The 25,754-nt window shown below is 33.1% G+C and overlaps 1 protein-coding gene across 19 annotated transcripts in view; it reads right to left on the bottom strand.

Moving 5' to 3' along the window:
• Nucleotides 1-25,754, bottom strand: part of MYCBP2 (MYC binding protein 2) — a 256,028-nt gene that overhangs the window by 103,807 nt on the left and 126,467 nt on the right. For all 19 annotated transcript variants that reach the window (XM_081128620.1, XM_081128638.1, XM_081128623.1 and 16 more), the window contains exons 33-43: nucleotides 25,029-25,250; nucleotides 21,236-21,427; nucleotides 18,647-18,853; nucleotides 17,483-17,614; nucleotides 15,930-16,108; nucleotides 12,680-12,822; nucleotides 11,103-11,203; nucleotides 10,198-10,416; nucleotides 4,244-4,469; nucleotides 3,130-3,248; nucleotides 2,425-2,512 (exon numbers count right to left, since the gene is read on the bottom strand). In XM_081128620.1, the coding sequence (XP_080984746.1) occupies nucleotides 2,425-2,512; nucleotides 3,130-3,248; nucleotides 4,244-4,469; nucleotides 10,198-10,416; nucleotides 11,103-11,203; nucleotides 12,680-12,822; nucleotides 15,930-16,108; nucleotides 17,483-17,614; nucleotides 18,647-18,853; nucleotides 21,236-21,427; nucleotides 25,029-25,250 (1,828 nt within the window). The remainder of the gene's footprint in view (nucleotides 1-2,424; nucleotides 2,513-3,129; nucleotides 3,249-4,243; nucleotides 4,470-10,197; nucleotides 10,417-11,102; nucleotides 11,204-12,679; nucleotides 12,823-15,929; nucleotides 16,109-17,482; nucleotides 17,615-18,646; nucleotides 18,854-21,235; nucleotides 21,428-25,028; nucleotides 25,251-25,754) is intronic.

Here is a 25,754-nt window from a genome sequence, read left to right as displayed (position 1 = left end):
CTTCTTTACAAAAAAACATGAGGAAACTGATTATTCAGAATCTGAGCCTTTTTATTTTGGTTAGCTTATAAAGAAGCTACACTTTTAGTAAACAACAGTAACTTGCAGGAAAAAAGGAGGTGGTGACTGTATCCTCTAGTCATTTTCTCCTTTACTGCTTAATGTAGAACATATTTTATTTACTGAATTTTCTTTCATAGTATAATTTACAAACTATTACTACTGAAGTAATACATGTTCAAAGGAAAGTATTCAAATTATACTAAGGTACAGAATGAATAATTCTGCCACCAACCCCCTCCCAAACATAATGTCAACAGTTTCTTATGTATTGTTCTAGGAAATTTGTTACAAATAACAAATCTATGTATGTATGTGTCAACATACCCACGGGGGTGTGTGTGTGTGTGTGTGTGTGTGTGTGTGTGTGTGTGTGTATTTATTTATTTATTTATTTATACATATATAAGATAATGCTGGCAAAAATAGGACCCTCTTCTGCAACTTGCTCTTCTGTTAATATAATTTGGACATCTTTCTTGGTCAGGACATATTTTTTCATTGTTGCTTTTTAACAGCTGTATGGATGTACATTACTTCACAATGTATGGATGTACACTACTTATTTAACCAGTTTCCAATTGATACACATTTTGATTACTTCAAGGTATTACAATAACAAGCACTGTTATATTAATCTATCTTATAACATTTTTAAGCATTTGTGCAAATATGTATAAAATTGCTACATCAAAAAGTATAAGCATGTAAAATTTGAAGTTATTCACAAATTTCCTCCAAAGACATTGTACCAGTTTTCCTCATATGAATAGAAAAGATACCTCATTTCCTTCCTCATATATATAACATATATACATGCGTGTTATATACATGTTACATACATGTTATATACGCTATATCTGTTTCCTCATATATATAACATATAGGTGTTATATATATATCAATATTAAGTAGGAACAAGGGAATTGAGAAGTGTGAAAGGGAGCAGAAGGGGAAAGTAAATAGAGAGGAAAAAAGAGTAGAGAAAGAGAAGGGAAGAAAGAAAGGGTCAAGTGGGAAAGATAGTCTCCGAGGAAAGAGATACAGATGAACTTTTGGGGATGAGCACTGGGGGGGAAAAAATAATACGTTTTATTCCCCAAATATGGTGAAATAAAATGTTAAACCATGTTTAAACACCATAGAATAAGTATTTTAAATTTTATTTTCATCTTTGCCATCTTGATTATAAATCAACTTACATATTATACAAATTTAAATCATATAAAGAGGTACCATTTCTGCCATTGCCTCATTTCTCTGTTCTGCCTCACATGAAAACTCTTCCAAAGAGCTATCTATATTCAGCCTTGATCCCCTTCCTCACTTTCCATTCTCTTTCTACTCTAAAAGGCATTATCTCTCTCATTTTACTGATATATTTCTTTTAAAAAGATTTTTAAAAATTGATTTTTAGAGAGAGAGGGAGAAGGGAGGGGGGAGAGGAGGGAGGGGGAAAGACAGGTGGGGAGAGAGAGAGAAACATCGATTCCAGAGCGGAACATTGATCTGCTGCCTCCTGCATGCTCCCTAATGGAGGTTGAGCCCACAACCCAGGCATGTGCCCTGACTGGGAAGAGAACCAGCAACCCTTCAGTGCAAAGGACGACCCAATGGAGCTTCACCAGCCAGGGCTTACTGACACATTTCTTATTGGGTATATAATTAGCAGGTTTTTCAATCTAAGGATAGATTTTATTTGACTTCTCAGCAGCATTTGAAAATCCTGTAAATATCCACTGTCTTGGTTTAACTCCTAACCCATTGGCTGTTGCTTCTTCACAATTTTTTTGCAGTTTTCTTCTTCCTATTCTGTCCACCTTTGAAATTCTGGCAAGTTCCCAGCTTTAATCCTGGGCTCTTGTCTTTCTCATTTGCATTCTCCTCCTAGCTCATTGTTCGTATGGTCCCATGTATTTAAGTATCATCTGTGTTCAAATGACATTTTCATTGACTTGTTCCCTGAATTCCAAACAATGAGTTCAAATTGTCTACTTTATATGTCCACTAGAATAGTTAAGAAGTATCTCAAACTTTTGGTTTTATACTATACATCCAGTGCCTAAACCAGTGCCTGGCACATAGCATGTATGTGGGTAAGGAGGGGGGCGTGTGTGTGTGTGTGTGTGTGTGTGTGTGTGTGTGTGTGTGTGTATGAATTAATAAGACTACAGTATACTCTTCAGTCTCCATTTTAAAAATCCCAAACTACCAGTATATTAAGCAGTTATTGCTCATGAGTGTATGTGACTAGGAAATTCATTTGCTAATCTATTTTCAGAATGTTCTATAATAAGCATATTCTATTCCTAAAATAAAAAATAAAAAATCATAAACGAACATCTAGTACTTGACCAGACTTACCAATAGGAAGTGCCAGATCCTTTTTCATCAAAGCTGCTGCACAAACCCCACCAAGATTGGCTAATTCTTTTTCCAACTGAATGACTCCCTGTAGAATTGCAAAAATGTATCAGCTGCTTTAAAAAATATTTAGAAGATAATGTGAGTAATCAACAAATGTGTCTTGCATTCAAGTGTAACTTTTGAAACTGGAAGGAAGCATGTGTTAGCTAACGGTTAAATTAAGAGTAGAAGAGATTCAATATTATGTCTTATGCTGGTTATAAGGTTTTGGCCAACAGGTTCATCATCCAAAGAATTTTTCATTCATTCCTTTGAGGTAACATGATCATTTTTCACCTTGATTTTATTTTATTGTATGATTTAAAACATTTAGAAGAGTTATTAAGTTGGTCTCATTGTGAAATCAGGTTCAGTTATTTATTCAGAAATGTTAACCACTTTTGAGCTGGTTTGGAAAAGACGCAATCACACTAAGTCTTCAAAGGCTGGGTCATGTTACACTGACTCCATCCTCTTCATGTATTAAAAGCAGCAAAAACAAACTACTGCACACAATTAAACTACAAAATATTTTAAAGTATATACTCTAGCTTAAAATAAATTTCAGACTTCTTAAATATAGGCAGAAAATAAATTTAAGTAAATAACAGCACTTAGAAACACAATTTACCTTAACAGAATGAGATGATAATTCATTCTTACCTCATCAGGTCCAGGGCTAAACTCATATCCAATTGCAAAACATTTGAAACCATAGAAAGCAGCTTTGTCATCTTTCACATAATCTGATGCAGTCTCCAATGAAAAAAGGGCTTCATTTCCTAAGAAAAAAAGCTAACATTAAATTCAAAACCTGAAACAACTTTTATATTTTATCCATCTCAAGATAGGTAGCAAAACAAATCAGATTCTAAAAGCCTAGTCATTTTGGAAGGGTTCCTCTATCTACTTGAACAAACCTGTGCTAAAAGAACACTAGAAACAATGGAACCATCCCAAGTGAACTGTTAGATTTTTCTTTATATGAAATTTGCCTTAATCAAACATCCTACCTTTAAGTTACATGAGCACCTAATTACCTGTCAATTACTAAAGAACAATTCTCTACCCTGGTATTTGACTTTGATGTCTTCACAAATAAAACAGGTCTGACTAGAAGAAAAAAAGCCTCTGAATTCAAACTGGCTATTAGTTTGGGGGATTATAAGAATAGTTACGGTTGGTTGGTTAAAAACACAATAGACTACATATACTTTTAAAAGCTTAGTTACAAACTTTTTTACAGAAAAACACCAGTAACAGCAGTAACAAGAGTGATCTCATTCTCTTTCTCTCACACCACACACACACACACACACACACACACACACACACACACACACGCACGCACACACGTATTTGTTCACGAGCACATGCAGGCACATAAAGGACTAAGAACAATAACTCAACGTAACTCAGTAGGCTACGTGATTCACCAATTTCCTTGAAAGGAAGGTGTTCTTAGTAAGTTCTTGAGATTTACCACTTACTGGGAAAAAGTCTAATCTACTTTTCTATAGTTTGATCCCAACTATAGACAGCCACTCCTCAATATTAACTCTCTGCTTCCATTCTCTCTTCTAAAATTTGGTCACGATATGCCACCCCTTACCCAGAGTTTTCTTTGCTTCTCAACTGCAATCCAGATACATAGTAGGTCTTGAAGAAATTCTTTTAAAACTTAAATAAACATTTTCAATGATTTACCCTCACTAAACATAATGATCATAAATGCATATATTTTACCATGAAAAACAGAAGAGAAAAAATGACTTACCTGGCAACACTAAAACCATAGTAGGCCACCCAGAAGATCCTGAAAATTTCTTTAATTCTATCCAGGAATTAAGATTTTCATGAACAGATGTCAATTTTAGTCCATATCCTGAATTCTGAATAGTTCTGACTGGAATCAACAAACGGAGGACATCTTCTGATTGTGCAGTACCACACTGAGGGTCAAACTCGATGGTCATCCATCGTACACATTCTGGAAATGTTACCTGAGGTCAGCAGACAACAGGATACTTGCATTTGTTAAGAATTAGATTTTTGCTTTTTCTCTTAAAAAGAGGACGTCATACTGCACATATGATGCTTTCAACGTATTTGTAAAATAATTTTTAAGTAGGGAACTAATAGATTAATATGATCAGAAATCACGGTATTAATGTTCAATATGAACTGTGCCTACTCCCCACTTGCAATACCTATTGCTTTCTACTTAACACTGGGCTGATATTACATGAATAATATTTGTAGCCCGGCTGGCATGGCTCAGCAGTTGAACATTGACCTATGATCCAGGAGATCACGGTTCGATTTCCGGTCAGAGCACATGCTCGAGGTTGCGGGCTCGACCCCCAGTGGGAGGCGTGCAGGAGGCAGGCAATCAATGATTCTCTCATCACTGATGTTTCTATCTCTCCATTCCTCTCTCTGAAATCAATAAAGACATATTTTAAAAAAATATTTGTAAATATACACTATCATTATAAAAAATATTACAAAGCTACTTAAGATCCACACACATTCAGCTATCTGATTTTTATGTGGAAAAGTTTACTTATATAATACATTTTCCATTTCAGAAAATATACATTTAAGGAATATAAGTCGACAAATTAAAATAAAATTTTACCTATAAAATATAGATATATTAATGGAATATGAAGAAATTACTAAAATGTAAGGTTTTAGTCACTTTTAGGTTATCTAGCATTCATAGTATCTATTACAAATGTTTGTTTTAATTAGCAAAAAATCTTCATATATTATGAAAATATAAACACACACACACATACACGATAAAAACCTAGATTTTTGTATTTTCGTAACCTAAAGTTTTACTATGTATACGAGTTTATAAGGGCAAATAATTACATGTACTTTAAATGCCACTTTTAAGCTTCTGTCACCACCATCAAAGAGAGAATTCCTTCATGGTAGTCAAATTACAGTTAAGCAGGTCCATGTCAAATAGCAAACTATGAATTAGTTGTAGAATATAACATGAGCCTTAACAATTTCTTAAGTATACTATTAATCTAAAAAAATTTCCTAGAACTAAGGCAAACATTTTTAGTAAAGGATTTTAAAAATTCTCCATTTAAATAAAAAGTTCACCTTTGTTCATAATAACATAAAACTAAATTAAAACTCAACTGAGATACCATTTCTCTCATTCTGTTGGCAAACAGCCCAAAATTTAAACATATACTCTATTAGGGAGGCTGTGAGAAAACAGGCACTCTCTTTCATTGTTGATGGGTACGCAAAACTCTGTGTAAGGGAATTTGTCAACATCTAGCAAAAGTAAATATGCATCCACACTGAATCAGCAATCCTATGAAACACAAGGCTCCTCACTCTGTTTAACCTAGCAATCTCACTTCTAAAATTTAGTTTGAAGATATACTTCTAACAACATGAAAAAAGACTAACCCCAAACATATGCACAACTTATTCATTGCAAAATAAAATTCAAAATACTGAAAACACGCTAAATGCACACCCTCATGAGACTGAATGAATACACTGTGATACAACTTCACTGTGAAGTACTATGTACTTGTAAAAAAAAAAAAAGAGAATTCTCTCTTTTAATGGATATGGAGAGATTTCTATACACATTGTTAAATATAAAAAACAAACTACAGAATAGTATATACAGTGTGCTACCTATTTGAAATAAAGAAGGAAAATAAGACTACATATCCATCCATTCCACCCATCCTAATTTTTTCAAAAAGGAACACAGGAAGGATAAACCAGGATACTTACTGGAGTAAGTGAGAAGCAAAGAAGAGAAAGGGAAAGGACTTATAATTCTGAGTATATTAATCTGTAAAATTTTATTTCTGGAACCATGTTAATATTTTACATATTTTAAAAGTAAAATCAAGTCAAATAGGAAAAAAATCAAAAATATTAAGTACAAATAAAAAAATAAGCATAACCTTTATATCAAACTGATCATATAGCAACCTACACATACATCCAAAAAGAACTTCTCTAAGTAACTTTTGAATATTGTACTTTGATTATATAATGCCAGGGGGATTTATTATAAAGACAATATTATGCAAAGAAATCATTAATTTTACTTAATAGTTTCATTATTCAGAGTGACATACATTAACAAAACAGGTATGAAGAAAAGACCTCTATGGCGTTGATTGGAACTAGTAAGGAGTGCTCAAAAACTAATGAAAATTCAGCAAAAAGACACAGAATACAACTTGAATGAAGTTTCACTGGACAAATCAAAATTTCAGCATCAAAATAAATAATGACAGCAAAGGATTATAATATTAAGCAAACAAGAATCATTAAGTCCATACTGCCATAAACACATAAAATAAATTAATGAATAAGTTTTAAAAGTGGAAGAAATGGGAAAACTCTCCTTTGTGATAGGACCGCTGGAAGGAATAATAAAATTGAAAAACCACCATTTTGCAACCACTATAGTAATAAGGGATTTGGGTAAGAATAACCAATGGATGCTAAAACCATTGGGTGAAAATTTTTGGGGGAACAGTGTTTTTTAGTCTCTAGATGTCTACCAACACATATTTTCAAAGGAAAAAAAGAAGCTATTTTTGGTGGAGAAATTTGTCAGTTATCACCTTAATCGAGTGACTAAGCTGCTGCCCAAAATTTGTAACCTGAGTCTAAGCATTAGGAAATGATCAATCAAATCCAAATAAAAGGATAGTTTTACAAAACCACTGATTATATTCTTCAAAAATGTCAATGTCATAAAAAACAAAGACTGAGAAACTGTTTCAGATTAAAGGAGATAAAAGGGACCTGAAAACTAAGTGTAATGTATGAGTCTGATTGGATCCAAAGTCTGGGTTTTAAAAAAATGCTATTAATGCCATTGTTGGCACAACTGGCAACATGTTTAGCTTATAATATGACATAATACCACTATTTATTATCATAATAACACTACATCAATGTTAAATTCCCTAAATTTGATCATTGTATTGTGGTTATACAGAAAACTTCATTTTTAAAAAAAATAAATATATCTTTATTGATTTCAGAGAGAGGAAGGGAGAGGGGGAGAGAGAGACAGAAACATCGATGATGAGAGTTTCATTGATTGGCTGCCTCCTGCATGCCCCCAACTGGGGATTGAGGAAAACTTCATTTTTTGTTAGGAACAAGTGAGGGGTAATGATGTTTGTAGCCTACTCTAAAATGATTCAGTAATGATAAATATAGATACATAAATGCATAAATAAATACAATAAATGTTGCAAAATGTTACCTGAAGTAGCTAAGTGAAAGGTACATGTGGGTGTTCATTCTACAAATCATATTACTTTTTTCTACAGGTTTAAAATTTTTTGAAATAAAAAGTTGAAAAATGAGAGGAATGACTACACACACATCTCAACTGCATCTGTATATGTGTCTACGCTTACACTAAAAGAAACAATGGAAAGATAAATTAAAATATTATAGTACAATAAAATGCTACCTTAGGTCACAGAAGGAGGGAACAGAAAGAAGGGACAGAGAATTCTTTGAATATACTTTGTTTTATAGATTGGACTTAAGACTATATAATTACTTAAATTATTATAAAGCAAACAAGATTTTAAAAGCAATTCCTAAAATTCTAGTATGAAATAAAAATAAAGTATATTTAATTAGTGGCATAACTGCATACAGAAGGATTAATCCTACTTATTTTAAAGTATAGTAATTGGCCATACTCACTTCCTTTAAAACAGTTATTTCTCTATTCATCCTAGTTGGGATACACCCAAAAGACAAAACAAACACGCATACACACACAAATACATGCGCGCACACACAGAGAGAATGAATAATTAAGTAATTTTTAAATTCTAATATTTCCAGTGTCATGGAGAACAGGAATTCTAGAAGTATGAGAAAGAGATTCAGGTGTAACATATAGTGGTCCTTATTAAATTTTTATTAATTTCAGAGAGAGGAAGAGAGAGAGGGAGAAAGACAGAAACATCAATGATGAGAGAGTCACTGATTGGCTGCCTCCTGCATGCCCCCTACTGGGGATCGAGCCCGAAACCCGGGCATGTGCCCTGACCAGGAATGGAACCGTTATCTCCTGGATCATAGGTCGATGCTCAACCGCTGAGCCATGCCAGCCAGGCTGTGGTCCTTATTTTGAATTAGCAACATCGGTACAAACTTATGAGGTATTTTATCTTTAAAAAACAATACATGTACACATAAATTTGTCTAGACATAAATATATACACATATATAAAAATAGTAAGTGCTTGTGTGTATAAACACATATGTTTATCTGTGAGCGAATGTACTAGTACTGGACACTATAAATATCTAGAAACAATGACCATCTCTAGAAATGAGCATCTCTAGTGACAGATATGGCTTTTAAATACCCATTATCCTTAAAAGGAACCAGGGTACTTTGAAAAAATGGCTTGTTTCAGATCTGAGGCAAGATGTGTAAAATGAACCTGGAATATCTTACCCTACCAGAGAGGGAAGATGCTATGGCTAGCCACAGGGTGTCTAATGGACTCAGGAGGCAAGCTGAAGAGGCTCCTATCCAACAAAGACATATGATCCAGTTTCTTAAATAAAATTCAAGGAAACAAAAAAGGAGAGATATGGAGGGGAGCCTATATATTAAAAAAGACTTAAGAGATATAACCAATCAAAATGTATGGATCTTATCTGGACTCAATTTCAAACAGTTAAAATGTGCATATTTGGTGACATGAAGGAACTGGGTTGTTAGTGTGACAATATGGTTATCTTTTATGGGCATTCATATTTTAGAGATACATAATGAAATATCCATGAATGTGCTTTGAAACAATTTAGGAGGGGACAAAATGGGTGGGGAATAAATGAAACAGGTTAGGCCAAGCATTGATAAGTAACTGTTGAATCTAGGACGATGGATAAATGAGGTGACTAATTTTGTCTTTTTATATATTTACCATATTCTACAATAAAAAGCTGAATATTTTACAAGCACATAAACTTATAATTCAATTCTCCTTAATTTACATGATACAATTTAAAAAGCAAGAAATAAGGATTTTGAATACTCCATATTTATAAATGTTTTATATGTATTTTTTACATTATGTATAATAGCGTACTTCATTTTTAAAATTTTTATTTTTGAACCCAGACACTTTTATTTACACTTTAGAAAGCAAACAGGCTGCCCACAAAGAATGGTAAGGAAATCTGAAGAGGTTCATTTGTACTATTAAAAATGTGTAGTTCATTCATTAATCTGTATAAATAATTTTTCTGGCAACAGCAGTTAACTTTTAACCTCCCATTAATAGAGTACTTTAAATCCTACATCGGGTATATAAATTTTCAGAGCTCAGGCTACAGTGCAAATATCAGTTCAAAAAGTATGATTTTTAAGGTTTAATGGTTATATCTACCACTACTAAAATATATATTATGCAGTTTAGCATTATATACTGCACTTTACTTGTAAAAAATTAGAACAACTCTTATAAACCCTTTAAAACTATACTCTTTAATGATAAAATTTGTCTTAAACCCTTTTGTGTATCTGACAGTGCCTAATTATCTTCTGATTCTCTATGTATAAATACTATAAAAGAAGCTATACTTCTGAGCAGAGGCTAAGTATCCTTTAAGATACCATTATAGGACATCAAACCAAGTTTTATATTTAAACTCTCCCTAAAAATTGGAGCCTACCTTGTAGTGCATCACACAGGCAGGTTTATAGGGGTGTTCGCTCTCTATGACAGCATAGTGATTAGAGGTTGTACAAGCAGAGAGGCCTTGTTCTGGCTGGTTTCCTGTGGTGCTATCTGTTGACTGATTAGGATTGAATGCAGGGGGTGCATACTTCTGATTCAAAATGGCAACTGAGGGAAGCAATTGTTGGACAAGGCCAAAGACTTCTACAGCAACCTAGTATAAAAAAAATGATTAAATGAGATAATAAATGTGAAAGTTGCTTTAAAATTATTAATTATTATAACTGTTGGTTATCCTTATTATTAAGAATTCCCATCTAGAGTTTCTTCTAGTTAAGTGTTTAACAATAAATTTGTTCAATGTGAAAAAAGATTTATCACAGATGTCTTAGATGTTATATGAAAATAACCTAGTCTGTATTTTTGAATACTTCTGCCTTTTTGTGATCTGCAGTAAATGAAGTTTTACTCAATAATTATGCCACAGAATCAACAGTTCATTAATTTTTCCTTGTCTTGAATATTTCACAATTTAAAAACACTCCTATCCTTTTATACTGCTATTTTTATTTAAAATGGAGATTTGTCATCAAGCTCATTAAATTTAAAAATCTCAGTTAAGTTAAGCTTTCCTTACATATCATATTTATAAAATATATTTCCCATTCCCAAATTCTTCAAATGTTAAGCCAATAAGTAAGCATAGTAATGCAGTCAACAATACTAATAACACAGAGAGGTTTACCAATTAATTTCTACCAATTAACATGTCTAACTCTGCTTGTTTCCTGTAACCCACGTGCTTCAAACATTCAAGTATTCTTAAAGGAAGGACACAAAATTTAAAAAAAAGGTTTTGTTTTAAAAAAAGATTCAAAGTTATAGAATTAAATTACACACCTTGGGAATAGCAGCAGCTACTGGTCCTATGTAGGCTATAATAAGGGGAAGCAGCATGGAAAACAGACTGGAAGAGCTAAGCAGTTCTGGAATGTCATCAGCTAAAAAAGGCATTAAAACTACAGTTAGAAGGTAATTTCACTGTAATGAAGGTAATTTCACTGTAATGAATATATGCTATACTAAACTTATATTCTATTATCTTGAGCAAATTAAAGTTGATGTCAACTGAGTGCTTAAAAAGGAATTGACACTATTATAAGGGCTTTATTCACATGTGTTAATCAATAAGAAACTTATTATCCCCCTTTTTAGAAGTACAAACCAAGGCACACAGTGTTTAAGTACCTTGCCTGAAATCACACATCTGTAAAATGATAGAGCCAAGATCAGAACCTAGAGTAACAGTCATGATTTTAAACCACTACTCTTAGTGCCACACATGCTATATGTTTGACACTAAGCAAATTAATCTGTGCATGCCTCAGTAATCATCTATAAAAGAGGGCAATAATAGTAATTCCCTCATTGGATGTTATAAAGACTAAGTGAATTTATATACCTAAAATACTTAGAGCAATTCCTGCACATATTAAGAACTCCAAAAATGTTTGCTGTTAAGCAATAATGCCTTCTATTTTTCCAAAGAAAGCACTTTGTTGATGGATATTTTACTCATTTTTATCTAAGAACATCGTGGTGGAAGATAAGTTGAGTCTAGATTGTAAAGACCCTTATGTTAAAAGCAAATCAATTATTCCCAAATATTTGTTTCTAGGTCAGCTATTGCATCAAAACAGGCTAGGCACTTATTTAAAAATACAGTTTCCTAGCCCAGCCAAAACTCCTAATTAGAATGGGCCAAATATTCTTCATTTTTAGCAAGTTTCCCAGGTGATTCTGATGTGCAACTAGGCTAGGAACAAATGTTATAAATAACAGTAAGGTGGGGTGGGTAACATGGATTTTTTTGTAATTATAACTCTACTGTCAGAGTGGAAGGTGACTAGATAACTAGACAGGGAATAAGGGAAAGATGGCAGTGAGTTTATTAGGATGTTATCCATCCATGAAAAAGAGGACATGTGCTTGCACCATGGCAGACTGAACTAGGAGAGAACAGAAAGAATGGAGAATACAAACTGGAGTTTCCACTGGAAGAACTTGTAGAACTCAATTTAGACAAGTGAATTAGGGGAAATATTTAGGGTTACTCAAACTTTGGGTAAATGGCAATACCCTCACTGGAAATAGGACATATAGGAAGAAAACTAGGTTTAAAGGAGAAAACAAAATGCTTTTAACTACAAAAAGAAAGATACAGACTCAGTTTAATCAAGAGTTTTTCTCTTATTAGGTTAACTAAGAAAGTAATAATTACCAGATAATTGCCTTTAAACATTCTAAAAAATTCTGCGTTACTGTATGAAGCATGATTGATCCAAAATGATTGTATGGGCATGTGCAGATCTATAATGAACAAAACACTTTGGAATTCTACAAGATGGTCCCTCTTCAGTAGCTTTGTGCATAATTAATCTACTGTGATAATTAAGAAAGTAAAAGAAAAGTCTTACCATCCACAGCAAGAGCTCTGTGCAAAAGGTCTTTTGCAGCTCGAACAACGGTGCTTACCACAGAGAGAGCTCTGCTACAGTTTTTATCTTCCTCGTTGGCTTTACTCAGAAGTTGGGACTGTAAATCTCCATCAAATTCACTCCTATAATGTGAATAATACATGAGATTATTTTACATGGTAGGTAAAACACCATCTAACTCTAGGATTCACATTTAAATCAGAGCTCCTCACTTAAAGTTAAAAAAGTTAAAGTTAAAAAAAGTAAATATGTAACTATATAATTTCAAGGAGTCACAGGGCTTCAAAGAAAAAAAAAACTGGATAAGGGCATAAAGTTATTTTATATAAAATAAAGGACAATCATAAAATTGATATTAAACAAAGGCCTGAATTATGTACTTTTTAAAATGTGACGGAAAAGTACTCAGGCAAAAAGAACAGTAAGATCAAGTTTCAGATAGGAACAAGACTGATGAGTTCAAGGGACAGAATGAAGACAGGTGTGTCTGGAATGAGAGGAGAAAGTGAAGAGGGGCAGGTGGAAAGGTAAACAGAAGTCAGATCATGTGAAGTGTGTACGCCACAGTAACACTTTACATTTTATACTGGAATGGGAATGGAAACTTATGAGAGGATTCTGAACAAGTGCAGAACTCGGTAAGATACTGTGGCTGTGCTGTGGAGAACTGGCCGCAGGAGGGCAGCAGGAAAGGAGGGAGCCTGTTCAGAGGCTGTGACAGTTATCCAGGCAGGAGAGATGGTCTGAAGTAGGCTGTGAAGTACTGAGTGACATGACACTCTCAAAGCACAGCCAGCAGGACTCGATAGAAAGTATGAGAGAAGGAGGATGTCAAAACCACTGACATCTGCGCATCTCTGGGCTGTGCTATGGGAACACATTACTAAGTAATTCAATCAAAACTTGCCTCCTTGCTAGTATTTTAATAGTGTAGATAGTAATGAATTCCCTTAGAAGGATTATCCTTTGTGTACTCTGTTGCTTTGTGTCCTATTTTTTATTGTTGACTCTATAGCTGTCCCCCCTCCCCTCCCTTTTCTCCCTCCCCCGCCCCTGCCCTCCAGGCCTTCAATGCACTGCTGTCTGTGCCCATGGGTTATGCATATATGCACATATATTCTTTGTGTCTTATTTTTAATTGAACATTAAGGGAATGCAGTATTTTAACTGTAACTGTGGTATTATCTTTCTCTAGAGGTCTTTTGTTATTTTCGTCCTTTATGAATTTTTTGTAGCCAAGAAAGGCAGGATTACATTTTTTTTTCCTTCCAGACTGAGATCGCGTAGTGTATTCTTGGTTATCAAAATACTCATATAGATTTGGGACTTTGAAATAGTAAATATTCATGATAAAAAAAGCATGATACGTAACTGTATGACTCCAATTACATAAAAATGGAAGCTCCAGTTGTGTAGATACACAGGGGACTTAGAAGAACGTGTCAGACTATAAACTGCTTGTGGTTATGGATGACTTTGTTCTTTGCTTCTTGTGTTTTTCAGTTTCCTATTATATGCACATGTTAACGTTTAAAAAATAAATGTTATTTTTAAAACCTAATAAATAAATAAATAAATAAGAAGGACTCCAAGGAGTCTGGCTGAAGCTGTGGATGGGGAGCACTATTTTGGATACATTAAACTAAGATGTCTATCAGCCTACTACCTAGAGCAGCCTTAAAGTGGATGTGTGACATAGTGGTAAGTGTGAGTTGTTCAATTTCCTGCCTACAAACCCCAGGACCACACTTTCACTAGAAGTGTGCCTTTAGGCAAGTTGTTTAACCACTTTGTCTCAGTTCTCTCATCTGTAAGCAGAGGTAGGAAAAGGGCCTACCATCATGGGGTTACCGTGAGGACTAGCTGAGATAGTACAGGTAAAAACACTTAGAGCATTGCGTGGCATACAGTAAGTGCTCACCCACCCCACAATAACTACCACTATCATCTCCTTCTACTGTTACTCAAATAAAGAGATCAAAGAGGGACCTGGATATTCAGTCTAGGGCTCAGAGGAGATGAAAACTAAGATATAACCTTGGGAGCCACCAGAGTAAAATGGTATTTAAAGTAAAGAGATTTTAATCTTTTTAAACTTAATTATTTCTTAAATTGAAGTTAAGTGTATCTATATTAAAGCTTGGTTAAAAAAAATCAAGATATCTGAAACATTGTATTTTGAAGAAGATATAAAGCTTGGACAGCAGATGATTTTAAGGGGCTTTCCAGCTTTCGAAATATATAACCCTTCTCTTGTGCATGACATGGTCTTTACGGTTTGAGAAAAAGAATAATGTAGTATTTATTGTAGTGCTCAGTAACAGAAAGTTTTCATGATTGGGGCGAAAGGACTAGAAAGCTTTTGTATCTCAGCAGCAATTGCTGATATGTAGCTATTTAATGCCTGTTATTTCTATTCTATTTCACATAGAAAAAGAGGTGGAAAATCTACATTCAGGGAAACTATTTTGTGCTAACTGCCTAGGCAGTGTCTCCAGATTGTTTATGAAGGAAACCGCAAGTGTCTGAAAGTGATACGCAACTTTAGTGATCTGATGCTAAGTCAGGTTGAGGACAAGTGTGGTGATTGGTACGCACTACTCCCTAGGATTCTAGCTAAGCTGTTAAAAGAAAAATTTAGGCTCAGTGAGAAATGTATACTTAAAAGTTTTTTTTAATCCCAAATAATCATTTTTTATTTCCTACTGTTTACATAAGAAATGTTTTTTGTTAAATATATTATAAGAAATACATCATTATATATTCTAGGGCCCCAAGGACTAGATTCACAGACATCAAAATATTCTGTAGACTAGACAACAGGATCAAGGAAATACTAGTACTTAGGTAGAATTGACTGATCATCAATTTTAAGTATTTTTGAAAAATAAATAAATACATTCTATTTAAATTTGAAACTGCAGACTACAAATTATAAAAATGACATCATCACATATGCCCAGTTCCTAAAAGTTTCAAAGATATTATAGAAATAATGGCAAAAACATTTCAAAGCATTCGCCTTTATAGTGAAACTGAATTTACATACTTAAAAAGTCTCACTTAAAAATGAGACTTTTAAAATATGAATTAGTACAAGTATTATATGCAAGAAAGACACACTGTATAATTTAATTATAACTACCCATTTAGCATTTTTTACCTTGATAGTAAATTGTGTGTGTTCTAGCACTTTAAAATAGTTCCTGATCTCTATACACACACCTACCTATAGTAAAGTATCTGTGGAATCTGTCCTCTGGTTTGGTTTGTGCCATTGCTACTCAAGCTGCACGTGCTGAATGTAAACGTGACACCATCAGGGCACTGAACTGTTGTCATTCCTCCATCTCCATTGGCTGTTCGGCTCCCATAATTCCTCAAGCGCACAGCATATTTAACATTTTCCTTTACAATAAAGATATAAAACATGTTTATATTTATTCATAAATGTACCGAAAATATACAAAACTAATTCTGCAGTAAACTGAGCAAATATATAAAATTTTTGTCATATATATATGCACATACCCACACACAAGTTGGTTAAATGAGTTTTTAATGAATCAAACAGGACAACTAACACTTACTGGTATTTATTTTTTAACAGAAGCTGTCCTAAGTCCTTTTTGTGACTTAATTAAATGAATCCTTACAATGACCTCATGAAGTACCATTATTATCCCTATTTTATACATGGGGAATCTGAGGCACGGAAAAGTTAATTAACTTGCCCAAAGTAACAAAGCTAGTAAGGAATGGAACGAGGATTTGAATACAGGCAGTGTGACTCTAGTTCCTGCTCTTAATAACAATGTAAAGCATATTAGCCATAACAAAATATTATAAATACTTAAGACAATACTTTTTTTATATAAATTTAACTTTTGAAATAATTTTAAATGAGGGAAAACATAATGGTGAGTCCATTATATTTTTATTTTAAGAGATACTCAGACACAGAAATTGATAGGCAGACATGGGAGAAAATATCCATAAGAGAAAGTTGTCCAAAATATGATACACTGTACACAGAAAATGTGAGATACAGATACTGGTGCCTTATGATTCATGATATAAACTCCATAATAAAGGTTTTTGGTTTTTTGGTATCTAAACTTTTTAATGAGGTTTCTGATGAAACCTCATCAAAATTCTGTTCTAAAATGAGAATTATTACAGTTGAATGTAGAATTACTTTATTGATAATTAATGTTAAGTAAAGTTTCTGTTTTGATAAAGTTATTTACTGCTAGACAATTAGTTTTATATAAAGGAATAAGAACTTCAATAGTTAATACGGTTTATTAAGTTCACTTATTTTTTAAAAGAGAAAACAGAAGAGAAGAAAGGACAGGAATTAATATTTATTGAGTTTCTAAACTGTGCTAGACATTGAGGCAAAAACTTTATTCCATTATTTAATTTAATCTGAACAGCTCTACAATGTAGGTATTATCCTTCCCAACCTACAGGTGTCTCAGAGTGGTTAAATGATGACATGCCCAATGTCTTAGAGTTAATACTGTATATGAAAGAGCAGATATCTGAAGCTTGGTCTGTTTGACTCCAATATCTAACAATAGCTTTCACTATACAATATTCTTGACTGTACAAAACTTTAAGAGATCTTTTGCAACAATAGAATATTATACAGTAGTAACAAGAATATAGTATGTACTCCACAAACATTTAAAGCACGACATAAAGGAATACCTTTTGATATTTTTTAAGTAAACTACATATCTTTTATTTACAAAGGAAACATATCAGTCAAATTACCTTTAAAGGAACGACTTTGTCAAGTCTGATTTCAGCGATATCACTGGGTGAATCATCTGTTGTGTAGGTTCCTTTGACTAATTCTAGAGATGTCCATCTGTGAGAATGAGTTGAATCTCCTGCATGTTCACTCTAATTAAAACAAAACAAAATCCACAATACTCTTTATTACATGAAAAATTCTGACTTATAATCAATAACTGTTTTAAAATACTTTAGTCCCTTGCATATAAATTAGGTATCGCATTTACCCATACATATAACAAAAAATATTTTTTATACTCTATAAACTATTTACTTTTACCTGATTTCCTGGGGAGCCTACAACTTAAATCATATAAATGGGCTTTTCTCATCTGATGTCCTAAAACAAGTCCCACTTCTTCAGAAGAATAATGCTATATCTAATTAAAAAGCCGAATGAAGTAGAGAAATAATTAAATTAATTGCTCAAAAAAATAAAACACAGATTGCTACTTACCAGGAAAAACTAACTTCTGTTCCATTAATAACACTTTGTGAAAACTCAGGTACTTTAATTTAGAAAATATAGCAAAATACAGCTAAATCAATCAATTAATATAATTACTAAGAATCATCTAGTAGCACTCTATGACAAAACTGCTTAACCCAGGTAGTAATATCAGTCTGAATATTGTTGTTTCTTGAGAACTTACAATAGCAAAAACAAAAAAATTTACTCAAGGTTGTAATCAGAAGCTTAGTTATATAATTTCTATTCTTTTCATTTAAAATTTCCATTTAAAAAATATGAGGCAGGAGTGATCTAAGATGGCACATAAGCAATCAGGTAGAATCACTCTCTTTCAATTTCTTTAAAGTCTTCCATTTACAACTGATCTGTAAAGACTCAAAGATTTGGACTATTCATACTATGACAAGAAGTCCTGACACACAACCCACACAGCAACATGAGCACTATAAGAGTGGTACTGCCCAGCCGGGCGTGACTCAGTGGTTGAGAGTTGACCTAGGATCCAGGCGATCGGGGTTTGATTCCCAGTCAGGGCACATGCCTGGGTTGTGGGCTCGATCAATGACTGTCTCATCATTGATGTTTTTCTGCCTCTCTCTCCCCCTCTCCTTTCCTCTCTCTGAAATCAATAAAGATATATTAAAAAAAAAAAAAAGAGTGGTACTTACATCATCAACTAGCACCTCTAATTCATATTCATGAATTCCACCTCCTCCATAGACAGAAAAACCAACCACAACTATTCCAGGCTTGTCAACTGAAAAACAGATTGCATCAGGGGATCCATTCCCAGTGTTCCAACTTCTTCCCTGACTTGTTTTTGTGAATCGGTTAGCACTGGCTTTAACAGAGTGGAGAGAATTAAGTCCATCAATCTGTGAATGACAAAAGCAATTACATCAGTAGTCTGAGTATTAATAACATACCTTTAACAAAACTATCCAAAGGTTTCTAAGAAGTTCAAGAAAGCAATCTACATTTAACAAGTGGGTTGAGATCTTCCTAACGACACATCCTATTAATAGATTAACCAGCAATAAAACCAGAGTTTATCGTTCTATATTCATAAATCAGTATCACTTGAGAGTATTTTCTTCTTTTAGTCATATTAAACTATACATTTCACTTAATTTATCACGTCAGACCTATAAACTTATGTTATCAGTCACAGCATATGAATGATCACTCACTTTGAAAAGAGATACCAAAAATTTCATCAATATTCTATAGACCAATAGATTTCAAACTATGCCACATACATACAGTTCTAGGAATTCTGCAAAGATAGATATTCAAGAAAGAGGTATTCAAGAGAGGTTCCCCTCTTCAGTCAGACTATCCCTCCCCTTTAAGTAAGACTTCATTTGCAGAAAATGTTCTGTCTTAGGTTTGAATATCATTAATGTATACAGTGACATTATAATTTGATATTCAATATTTTTGAATATAAATATACAAATACAACCACACTAATTACAGACTTTCATTAAAGAGGATCAGAGAACGTATTTTGGTTTAAAACCACTCTTTTTAATTATAGGTCCTGCTGCTGATCTAAGTTGGCTTCAGAAATTTGGAAGACCTACGAGACGAAGAAAACTGAAGTTTATACCAGCAAGAATAACAAACTGCTCTGGGGCAGAAAGAAATGTGAGTATCTAAGAAAGGGTCTTTGGCAACTCCAAAGGTGGTATATTAAGAACCTCTGGGCATTCCTTTTCAATAGACAGGTTAGTTCACAGGGAATAACTAGATAGTAACATTCTGAAGGGAAACCTATGTACTACAGACTTTTTCTATCAGGATGTATTACAAAAGGGAAGTATATTATAGGCTGAACGAGCAATTTAAAAAAATTAAAATTTTCTGACAAGGCTTCAATGGCATCCAAGGCCAAAGCCTAGACTAACTAAGAATTGGAGGAAATAGCACAAGAAAAAAAAAAGGAAGAAAAAGAAAAAGAAATGGAAGAAGTGCTCTTCTGGGTGAGATACTAAAATCTGCTCAGGTGCATGTAATCATTCAGAAATCCTAAAGGCTAAACTGTCGAAATGAAATCAATAGTGAGCATAGACTGAATGGGTTAATTCAGAATAGATTCTAAAATAAATCTATAAGTAAGAAAAAGCAAAAACTCAGAATTATAAAAGTAAAATAGAGAAAAAAAGTTTCTTTGTAAAAAACTTGAGACTTGGAACTGCAGTATGCTAATTTAAAAATATATATTGAAATGATATAATTCATATTATGACATGATTTTAAAAACCAATGTAATGTCTGCTTTGGGGGGGAAAAATACAATCATTCTCCAAATTCATCCAAAATGTTTAGATAAATTATAAAACAGATATTATATGGCAATGAAATATAATGAAACTTTTCAAAATGTAAAGGCATTTTAAAATGTTTCAAAATGGTTTTCTCAAACATAATAGTTGATCCTTTTAAAACTTCGTGACGATGGCTAAACGACAATGTGAATGTACTTAATGCCACTGAACTGTACACAGAAAAACCGTTACAATAATAAATTTTATGTTATTTATATTTTACTACATTAAAAAAACCTCTGTGACTTAGGTAAGATAAAAATTATTATTCTCATTTTATATATCCATTTGTCTAGGGTCAATCAAGTGGGTAGAGTTAAGGTTTGAACCTCTTTACCTTTTCCAAGCCATGTATTTATTAGTAGTAGCCCTACTTCCATTACTTATTACACAGCAACGTAAATGGTTTTATATATATACTTTTTTTTTAATTGATTTTTTAGAGAAAGAGGAAGGGAGAGGGAAAGAGAGACAGAGAAACCTGGATCAGCTGCCTCCTGCACGCCCCTCACCAGGGATCGAGCCCTCAACCCTGGGATGTGTCCTGATCAGGAATTGAACCAGCAACCCTTCAGGGCACGAGACCAAGCTCAACCAACTGAGCCACACCCACCAGGGCCAAACTATTTTTGCTTTTAGTGGGATATGGCAGTGGGGTTGTGCAATGGAGCAGCTAAAAGAGAAACATATATACTGTGTGTTATTGTGACATCCTGGGTAAACTGCTAAGAGAGGAAGCAACTGCCTGCAGAGGAGAAGTGTAAGGAAGGGAAGAACAGCCTAGCTAGCTTAAAGGTATTTTTTTAAAGGAAAAAACAAAACAGTGGCACTGAAATCAGTTTCTATGAAGCCAAAATACATGAAAAAAGAAACCATGTGGAAAGTTTAAACATTTGCTCATTATCCACTCTCAAAACAGAACATTACCTCAGACCCCAGGGCTGAGGCTGTCAGCTCACTGACAATGCTGGCCAGTAGTCCGCAGGTGTTGGAGACCAGGTGGGAGGAGAACAGCTCATTTTCTCTCCTCAGGCTGTTCCTGACTGGGAGCACCACAATAACTAGCATTTTCTCCAGAACTTCACGGAAGCTTGTCATCCCTGAGATGTTCTCTTCACTCTATGAAACATTAAAAAAAATAAATAAAACAAAGAAAAAAAATACAGTTCCAAGATACTGCTTTGTTTTCTTTCACATGGGCACTAAACTTCAAAATCTTATCTTTCTAGATGACAGCCTTGTAATTCAGATTTGAGTCTATGTCTATGAATCTATCCAGCTCTATATGGAGTCATTATATCTACTTCTCACTTAAAAGTTATTTCTGAATTATTAGCCGCTGTGTATCATAAAAGTACCACACATTTATAAGGTATGTTTTATTAGTTTTTTGTCATTTGCACTTATTCTCTTAACTTTTTCATAACAATTCTGTATGACAAACAGAATAAAACTCTTCCCATTTAAAAAGCTTTCTCTATAGTTAAGATTCCAATCTCAGATAATTAATTATTTCTGGTATACTTGGAGGTAAAGCAAATAAGAAATACTGTAGTCTGTGCAAATCTATTTTCTAACAAAATTCTTTCTGTATGTGCATGTAATAAAAAATATGGAATTCTACTATAACTATTCATATACAATTTTATAACTTCTATGTATTTGACTTCATAAGTGAAGAGAGAGAAATTCCAACCCCTACCAATGGAAAAAGATCAAGATAAGAAATTACAGAATCCAACTAAAGACCAATGAGAAATACCTTTTTTTCCCAAGACAAAAAGGAAGAAGACAATTAACTGATTTTGCTCTCCAGCATGAACATTATTTATCTCCTTTACCATCCTCAATATCTCTTAGCCCGTTGTGGACAGAGAGCAAAATGCATTTAATTTCATCAAGAGGCCAATCATGACCAATGACCCTTCCAGTTTTACTGTGGACTAAGGAATCAAGCAATTTGAATCTAGTTCCAGTTTTTTCAGTGACTCTACTTCTTCATCTGTAAAATCAGGGGAACTCTTTGCTATAATTCAATGATCAAAACTGCCTGTGGCCCCCTGAGCAAGCAAGTTCTTCCACAATATTTATTATATTCCATACTGAAGCTATACTATATACAAAAGATTCAATAGATTTCATAGTCACAAAATTTCAGGGTGGAAAACAGTGAAAAGTTAAATCACTCTTCCAAAGACAAATACTGTAAATGAATATACTTTAAATCTATTAACGAAAATTAAGTAACTTTGCAGTTAAAATCAAGAAGAGCATTATTACAAATCATTTTCTTTTTTTCTTTTGAGAGAGAAGTAGGGGGGGGAGTACACTGATATGAGAGAGAAATACTGATAGGTTGCCGCCCCCATGCGCCCCGACAGGGGATTGAACTTGAAATCTGGGTATCTGCACTGACCAGGAATTGAACCAGACACCTTTTGGTGTATGGGGTAACACTCCAACCAACTGAGTCACACAAGCCAGGGCATTATGAATAATTTTCACTGTCTTCCTTAATGTACAATCTTAAGCTGAAAAAAAAAGTCATCTAGAGATCATCTTCCTTCTTTAAGTTATTATCCATTTGAACAAAGATCACCATAACATTTTGGTCAACTTCTCATGTAACTGGTTTTCCTGTATTTAAAATAATCAATTCTTGACTTTGTTAAAATTAGAATTCTTTTATCCTTATATCATTTTCATTCCCAGAAACTTTACTTTCTGGAACATCTCAGAAAGTTAGCTTTTGATAAAAATTCAATCCCCCATTGTCCTCCATAATTAATAATCTTGTAGGGCTTTTTGGGAGGTAGGATGGGGGTTAAGGGATAGGTGGCGTGTATATATTTAATTATGCCCACTAATTTTCTAATTAGCAACTGACAAATACAAAAAGCTTCCCATATAATTTTAACATGGAGTTGATAGTGTCAATATGCTTTTGTTAAAAGATCAAAAAGGAAAAAAAAAATTTAGCACATGAACAGACACTGAAATTTTAGAAAAAGGTTATCTTATTCACTAGTGGTGGGGATACAAGCTGACACTAGCTTTCTGGAGGGCATTTTGCCAATTCTGTAACAAAGTCAACATTCTTTCCTTTGACTTAAGAATTTTTCCTCTCCTGAAGATTTATCCTGGAAAAATCAGCATAAATATAAAATTTTAGTCAATGATATTTTCAATAGCATTGTCTAAAATATGAAACTCGGAAACTATAAATACATATAAAAAACTTATATTACAATTATTATGCTACACTGAAATGGTAGAATTCTGTAATATGTATTAAAAAGAGAGTAGAAGAATATATACTAATCAGGCTATATCTTCATAAAATATTAGAACAGATATACAAATACACAATTATTAAATGTTGATAAACGCCAAATGCTAGTTCTCTAATGTTTTTAAAATATTGTTAAATTTTACTGTGTTTTTAAAGAAAACACTGCAATACTAAAGAAAATTCTAAAAGAAAATTATAAATTACCCAAAACTTTATCACCAAAGCATTACTTTCATTTCTCAGTATTCTCTTCCAAAGTATGTATTACATGCCTTTTGCATACATATTTTACAGTCAGTCATCATAGAGCACATATACTTTTGGTTGGCTTTTTAATTTAAAAATATCTGCCTTGACATTAAATATAAATATAGTTATTTTTAACGGCTAAACCATAATCTATCAAATTGACATATCTAAACTCAACTATTTCACTTAATAATGTATAGTTAAGCCTCTAATTAAGGTTTAAAATTTTTCTTTTTAATAAAATACACATATAGCTTTAGTATTCAAATTATTTCCATAAATCATCTATAAGTTTAGCAGGTTTCCTCTTGGTCTCACCAGCATAGGACTTTACAGAAAATTTATTTTTCCTAATTTTTTAATAAATAACTTGCTAACCTCAATAGAACTTTCGTTCACATTTAATTATTCATAAGGCTGAAATTTTTCTCATGCTGGCTTACTCTAAAGTCCCTCTTATATTTACTTTTTAAATTTTTAGTGAGATCTTATGAAGATATTGACTCTGGAAATTTTCTTTCCATTGTGCTATTATCCTTTTTGTTTCTAAATGTCACTGAAATTTTTCTCTGAATTTTTCTGTTGACTGAAAACTGCTATTGTACAATAATTAGATAACTCTTCTATTTTATAATTCTTTTTTATCTTTATTTTAAAGATTAATTCTCATCAACTTGGGAGCAATTACACATGATTTTGATGTGCATTTGTTAATTTTTCTCCATAGTGCTTTTTAATAAACCAGAAACAGTTATTAAAGAATGATTCTATGACTACTGTTTTATAATGCTTATTTTAATGTAACAAAATGTTACAGAAAATGTTTTAAAAGTTATTTATTTCCTTAGAATTTTATCTTAGCAATATAAAATATTAGAGTATAGAAGTTTCTTGTATTATCTGCAATTTTCAAATGGTTGGGCCAGAAACAAATACACTGAAATTCATTACATAACTCAAATTTCTTATAGGTTAGGAATCATTCAAAATAAAAAATTAGATAAAAAAGACTACTGATTTATAGGTAAATATGAGACCTTTTTTTTGGTAATTTTAGTTCTTCTAAAACACATAATTATTTGGTAAATATATTTACTGATATAGAAGTACCAAGCTAAATATGCCTCCATTTACAATTTTATTGCTTCAATATAAAAGATACTTGAGAAGAAGACCTACCTGGCTGAGTTTTTCCATATGTGCTACCAAAAGGGGAAAACGGTGAACTAGTGTTGAGTCATTCTCTGTGCTAACTTGTTTAACAATTGATCGCAGTAGTACTTCTCCATCATATGCAATAGGGAAGATAGAAGTCAGCTTAACAGAAGTGTGACACAGAGCTGACATAACAGCTGCTAGGAGTCGACTACTTGATGTCTTGAAGTTTGCTTCTTGGATATCCTTTTAAAAACAAAAATATGTACCCCCATCAAAGAAACATTGCATCAGTATAATCCAAGCTTCTGGATATATAAAAGGTAAACACCCTTTTAAGTCATACCAAAACTTTCTAGAGTTCAATCATTGTACCTGTCTTGTTAAAAGGTAATATTACATCAGTATTTGTAAACACATTTGTTTAACTTACTATCCAATGAAGGTGGAAAACTATTAAATATGGTCAAGAAAAATCAGCCTCCTGTCCTCCAGTGAATGAGTATAAGAGAGAGAGAGAGAGAGAGAGAGAGAGAGAGAGAGAGAGAGAGAGAGAGAGAGAGAGAGAGAGAGAGAGAGTGTGTGTGTGTGTGTGTGTGTGTGTGTGGTGGTCCAAAAAAATGTATACACACACTTTGAAGAATTATAAAGGCAGTGTTTATAATACATTTCATTTTCAAAACTGAGATATCAGCCGTTAAAGCGTGTATACATTTTTTGGGGACACCTTGTATTTATGTATCTTCAGAA

Source organism: Miniopterus schreibersii, assembly GCF_964146895.1.
Source record: "Miniopterus schreibersii genome assembly, chromosome: 2".
NCBI lineage: Eukaryota > Metazoa > Chordata > Mammalia > Chiroptera > Miniopteridae > Miniopterus > Miniopterus schreibersii.
This window is presented reverse-complemented; position numbering and strand designations above follow the sequence as displayed.